Source organism: Alexandromys fortis, unplaced genomic scaffold, assembly GCF_014885135.2.
Source record: "Alexandromys fortis isolate MF-2015 unplaced genomic scaffold, M_Fortis_MF-2015_v1.1 scaffold_102, whole genome shotgun sequence".
Taxonomy (NCBI): Eukaryota; Metazoa; Chordata; class Mammalia; order Rodentia; family Cricetidae; genus Alexandromys; species Alexandromys fortis.
In genome coordinates, this window is record NW_026067984.1 from 2,243,452 (window position 1) to 2,249,451 (window position 6,000).

A 6,000-nucleotide genomic window follows, 5' to 3' on the forward strand; every position below is an offset into this window, starting at 1 on the left:
TCATGGAATAACCAGGTCTTTTTTATAAGAAGAGCTTTGAGCAGTGGAGGCAGGCTGGAAACATAAGAGTCATTTCCCCCCCTGCTTTTTTCTATGCCCTTTAGTGGTGAACCTCAACCTTCTCAAAGAGGAAGTGAGACTCTACAGCTGCACACCTCGGAACTTCTCGGTGTCCATTCGGGAAGAACTGAAGAGGACAGATACCATCTTCTGGCCAGGCTGTCTCCTGGTTAAGCGCTGTGGAGGGAATTGTGCCTGCTGCCTCCACAACTGCAATGAATGTCAGTGTGTTCCGCGTAAAGTTACGAAAAAGTACCATGAGGTAAGTACATCTTCTTCTTTGTGGTTTCTATAGGACATTTTGTTTCCTAAAACCAAATGGCTGAACCTAAGATACACTGGAGTTTGGGAAGGACACGCTCCCATCGCCGGAAAGCTAAGCACCAGGTCTGAAAGTGTTCCTATTTTCACTTTAAAATCAGGGTCTTTAAGTTTAAGACACTGACATGGAAAATTCAGAGAGTACGTTGTGTAGTGCTGGATCATCACTGATCAGGGATGTTTTGGACTTTTTGTTTGTTTGCTTGTTTTTGATCTGTTTTTGTTGCTGTTGTTGTGTTCTGTGATGCTGGGTTTAAGCTCAGAATTTATGTATGTTTATCAAGTGCCCCATTAATTGAGCTAAAACCCCAGCCCCAATCATACAAGACACTTATTTCTTGTATCAAGCAGATAGCATCCTTTCCGAGGAAAAGGGGAGTGAAGCTTTTCAACTATGATTTATTCTCAAACTATTGATAGAGAATAGTTTAAAGTCAAGTTTAGAAACAGTTCACTGTCTAATTTTGAGCAATGAGACCTTTGATAACTGTTTTTACATGGGATTCAATGCCATACCATAAATATTGTGAGAACATATTCATGGTTAGGGTCATGTTTATCTTATACTTTTTGCCTCAAACAACATGCTTCGTGTTTTATGAATTTTGATATTTTACTTCATGAAAACATAATCTGAAGTATTAGTAACTACTACCCTATAAAGCCTTGGGATCCATCATATTAAAATTTTCATGACTAGAGGCAGGGTTAGTGCCACACCCTTGCAGTCCCAGCTACTTGGGGGCAGGGAAGACTACCTGAGTCTAGAAGTCAAGGCTAACATGGGCAACACAGAAAGACTCACTCATACTAGAATACCCTGAGTATATCCTACTATCTTACTAGTGTGTGTGTGTATGTGAGTGTTTGTGTGTATCCAGAGAAGATACTCTTTTTGTGGTTTAGATTTAATTGATATAGTTTTTCACACTGTACTTAAGTTTGACCCTCAGATTTGACTTTTGTAAATGTCTATTCCATTATTTTTAATTGTATTAAAAATAATTTTATTTATGTACACTATAATATCACTGAAACCCTCAACTCTTGATTCTACATAACATGGTGTCATAAACTGTACTTCCTCTGACCCAATTTCGTGCTCTCAATAATACTATGTTGATGGTTTTGAAAGTTCAAGAGAAATCAGGAGGCTGCAAAAGACAAGTGACCCTACTTATACTCCAATCTACCATTAACTTGTTCTTCCAACAAGATACATAATCTCGATAAAATCTGGTCATAACCCAGCCGTTTTTGAAGGTACTGTCTAAAACCTGCACCGAGTAATTTCAGTAGGACTGTATTTAGAGTCATTCTACCTGTTCTACATGTGTGCCCACACCACCTGCTTCCAGAAGTCATCAGACCAGCATCAAAATATCTGCTCCCAGTTCAAGTAAACGGTCAGTGGCACATGCTTCTTGGAGTCCCTGGGACTGACTCTGTAGACAATCTGCCTGCCTCTGATTCCTAAATACTCTCTCCCTGTTCTGGAATTTCTTATCCTGTTCTTTAAAATGACTGGAAGGGAGCCTTCTGCTCCTTTGGAAGATATTTAGAAGATATATCTTAGGAGAGTCAGGAAAATGGAGGAAGAGATACAACTTGGTCCCACTGTCCACGCTGTAGAGGAATCTCACCCGTGAGCCTGTGGCTCTTTACTGCTGAATGGAGAAACATGTGGAGGTGGAGGAGAATAATGATACTGCCCATTCTGATGCTATCTGATGCTAATAAGTTTTAAAAACTTATTCCAGACAAAGAAAACAAACATGAAGCAAGAATATGACTAGGAATAACACCATTGTCAACTTTATAATTCATGACACCCCAGCTGATTTAAAACATTGTTATTAGTGACATAAAATATCATCCCATTATCTAAATAGTCATTATTGCAATTGAAAGGATACGAACATACTGACTTCTGCTTCAGAATTACGGAAAGCAATAATCTGAGAAAACTGTTCTCAGAGCTCTGCAATTCTGACACTTACTGTAAGACCCTGAAGCCTGTCTCTCAAGAAAGCGAGCTGCTAAATAAGCTGATGGTCAATGGATGGTATGAGGGTTCTTTCATTTGTTATCTATTGTTCTACTTTTGATAACTCATCTTTTGGCCTGGGCACAAATAACTATTTTCCTCAGCATGCCTAAATCTATTCACTCGTGTATACAGAAAAGTAATAACTGTAGATTACCTTATCGGATTATCCCAAGTTCAAGTGTATAAACACATTGTTATGGTAGCGGGCACACAATAAGTATGCAAAGAATGTGAGCTAATTAAACTCTGATAGAATCGTGTGCTCCAAAAGTTATGCATTCATTCCTCTTTTCGAAGAGTTTTGTAAGTCTTCAGCCAAAAAGAAGACTTGAGTCTCTGTGGTTTAATGATACCTTATAGGAATGGGGAATTTCCATGGTCACTTCATGGAGTTATCTATGTTATACACGGAAAGCAGAGAAAATGAAACTTTTATGTTATTGTGTGCTCTGGTCTTTGCTCAGAAACCAAGCAACATAATTCCTAGAATTCATAGTTTCTTTTATAAGAAATATTGAGTGCCCAATACTTCAGATACATTTAATAGAATACACAGCTAGATCCTTTGGTCACCATTGCTATAATGACACATTTTTAATTTGGTGCCTATATTTTTAATTTAAACCTGAACACTCTAAACTGTGAATAAGTTCATTTAATAGGGGCATCATTATTAGAGATGCTCAGTAAGATCCAGCTGCAGAAACTTAACTGTGGCTGGTCACGATGTCTATGAAGGACATCTAATCCATCTCCTCAAGTTTACAGAGAATTTGAAGTGTAGCCAAGAGAACTGCTGAGTGGCCTAATTGGGCAGGCTCAGCTGTGAGATGATCAAGTTTCTTTCCACACGACATCCATGGTTGAGTGTGTTGTATCAAGTGTGAATATTTGTGCAGTGTGTGAATAAATGTATTAAAATAAGAAGCTAAAACTGCAGAAAAACAAATTGTACATTAATGATTTCAAAATTCAAGGTGAAATTGTCTTGTAGGATTGCATCTAGAGGTAGTAGGCACATGGTGAGTTTTTCAGTTTGAGAGCTGTTCTGTATTCTGGGTGCAGTTTGCTTTGAATGTTTTGCCACTAACACACCCTTTCTTTAACGAAATGACAGTGGTGGATGACTTGGGGACTAGGGTGGAGGACTGTGTATACAACTTCTTTATGAGACACCAAAGCGTGTCTTTTTTCGGTTCCAAGATCGTGCTTTGTTTGGTTTATTTTGTTTTGTGTCATTTTGTTTGAAGTATTACTTGTCCTTGATGTCAAAAATGAAAAAATAAAGATTTTTAAACAAGACTATTTATTCCCTTATAGGTCCTTCAGTTGAGACCAAAAATTGGCGTCAAGGGGTTGCATAAGTCCCTCACTGACGTGGCTCTGGAGCATCATGAGGAGTGTGACTGTGTGTGCAAAGGAAACACGGGCGGGTAGCTGCATCTTCCACAGCAGTGCCCTTCCCAACTGGCATCCTGGATCCCCCTCTAGCATCCCACTTCCCCAGATGCTACCGTTGGCTGTGACAAAGATCTTACTCATTGTCTCCATCCAAAATCTCAGTTGTCTACTTGAGTGGCCTTCCATCTGCAGGACTGGATAGTGTTCTGCATGAAGAGGCACCAGGAGGAGTCAGCAGTTACACAGTAGTGCTTTTTCGAGGACAGTCAAAGGGTGGAAGTGTTTGGAGATCACTAGCAAGCTCCGGAGTGACATCATTTCTTTCGACACTGACAGCATGCTACAATTTAGTTGTCTTCACATGGGCAAGTGAACAAGTGATGCCAACACATGAAAATGGTGAAAACGCACAGTTGATCATGAACAATGCAGAAAAACTTGGGTTTTCCCTCATGTTTGCATATACAAATCTGAATGGTGTATGTTCTACAAACTCGCCTTTTAGATATAGCAGCTATGTTGCTATGAGTTAAATGTGCTGATAGGAAAGACTGGCTTTTCCACGCCTGGTAACTTCTCAGCTTTTGGAAGAAGAGAAGTTCAGTCACAGTTTGGAGGAAGCGCACCTGCACCGAGGAGCGGCCTTCCCTTTCCCTCTCTCTGAGGTGCTCTATGTGTTTCATTGTGTACATTTTTATATTCTTCTTTTGACATTATAACTGTTGGCTTTTCTAATCTTGTTAAATATTTCTATTTTTACCAAAGGTATTTAATATTCTTTTTTTATGACAACATAGATCAATTATTTTTAGCTTGATAATTTTTTTTCTAAACAGAATTGTTATAGCCAGAGGAACAAAGAGGATATATAATCTTGTGGCTCTGACAGAAACACATGTATTTCCTTCCTGTATGGTGCTAGAGTTGAGAAGAATCATCTGGATTTCAAACAATGGAATGGGGAAGTCAATAGAATTGACAGGTAGCAGGGACATTTTGATAACACCTGAATTATTATCAACTCCCACTTCTGCTCTTAGAGATGCAAATTAAATGGAATATGTGTATACACGCACATGGAGTCATGGCTAATCTAACACTTTTTGTGGGAAATAGGAGCGGAGCTCAGAAAAACACAGAGGCACCTTCCTGAAACAGAGGGACCACTGCCAGGGCCAGTGCTGTGCTGAGCTGTGCTGTGCTGTGCTGTATGGACACATCCTATTTATTGTCACACTAGGCGTTTACTACCTGTAAACTCTGCTCCATACACCTGTGGGAATACATGGATATTTTTATGTACAGAAGTATATCATTTAAGTCATTCACTTACTGTACTCTATCAGTTGACAAGAAAATCAGCGTCATAATTGCTTGTAAAATGCTTTAAACTGTGCCTAGGTTATGTGGTGACTATTTGAGTTAAAATGTATTGAATCATCAAATAAAAGAATTTGGCTATTTTGGGGATATGTAGAAGCGTTTGTCTGTGTGTGGGTGTGTTGCACACATGTGCGTGTGTGCCTGTATGTGAGTGCTCCCATGTGCCTATGTGTGAACATGTTACTCTCTTGGAGTCTAAGGAAGTGAAGATCGTGAAGTCCTAAGTTACCATCATTTGCGATATACAAAAGTATCTGTCAATCCAGAATACATGGAAGAGAAGCCTTTCAGCTGAGCCTCCCCTGTTTTCTTTTTCTTCCTAATGTCTCTTTGCAGTAATGTCATAATGTCTCTTCTTTCCTGTGGTGTTAATAGTGATTCCGGACTGATTGAATTACATGGGACCCGACAGTGACATTGGCTATGTAGAATGGTTAGTGGTGAGTTATATGACGAGATGAAGCTAGGGGCTGGTTTCATAAACTTCTACTCCTGTCTTCATTTTCTGCAGCAAAAACTGCCTGGTGCGAGCAGTGGTTGGTCTATGGGTTACATGGGCTATTTCAAAGCAGAGTCCTTCCATTCCAGGCACAGATCTCTTGGGGTCAGGTTTCCTCAGCACTCAGCCCTAGGCTTGATGGAAATACCACATGTCCAGACCCAGTATCTCCAGACTGAGTTTCCTCATAGCACCCACTGTCCCCCTCCTGCTGGCTGTCCTGCCCTGCCTCCCACCACATGAGAAACAAGTACGCAAAATAAACATATTCTCTAACTCATTTTTT

General features: G+C 39.8%; 1 protein-coding gene across 1 annotated transcript in view; it reads left to right on the forward strand.

Annotated features, from left to right (window-relative positions):
• Pdgfc (platelet derived growth factor C) overlaps positions 1-5,302 on the forward strand; it is a 142,302-nt gene extending 137,000 nt beyond the window's left edge. Inside the window, exons 5-6 of the mRNA XM_050158756.1 lie at positions 105-322; positions 3,752-5,302. Coding sequence (XP_050014713.1) covers positions 105-322; positions 3,752-3,868 — 335 coding nt within the window. The 3' untranslated portion in view covers positions 3,869-5,302. The remainder of the gene's footprint in view (positions 1-104; positions 323-3,751) is intronic.
• The last annotated feature ends 698 nt before the right edge of the window (positions 5,303-6,000 follow it).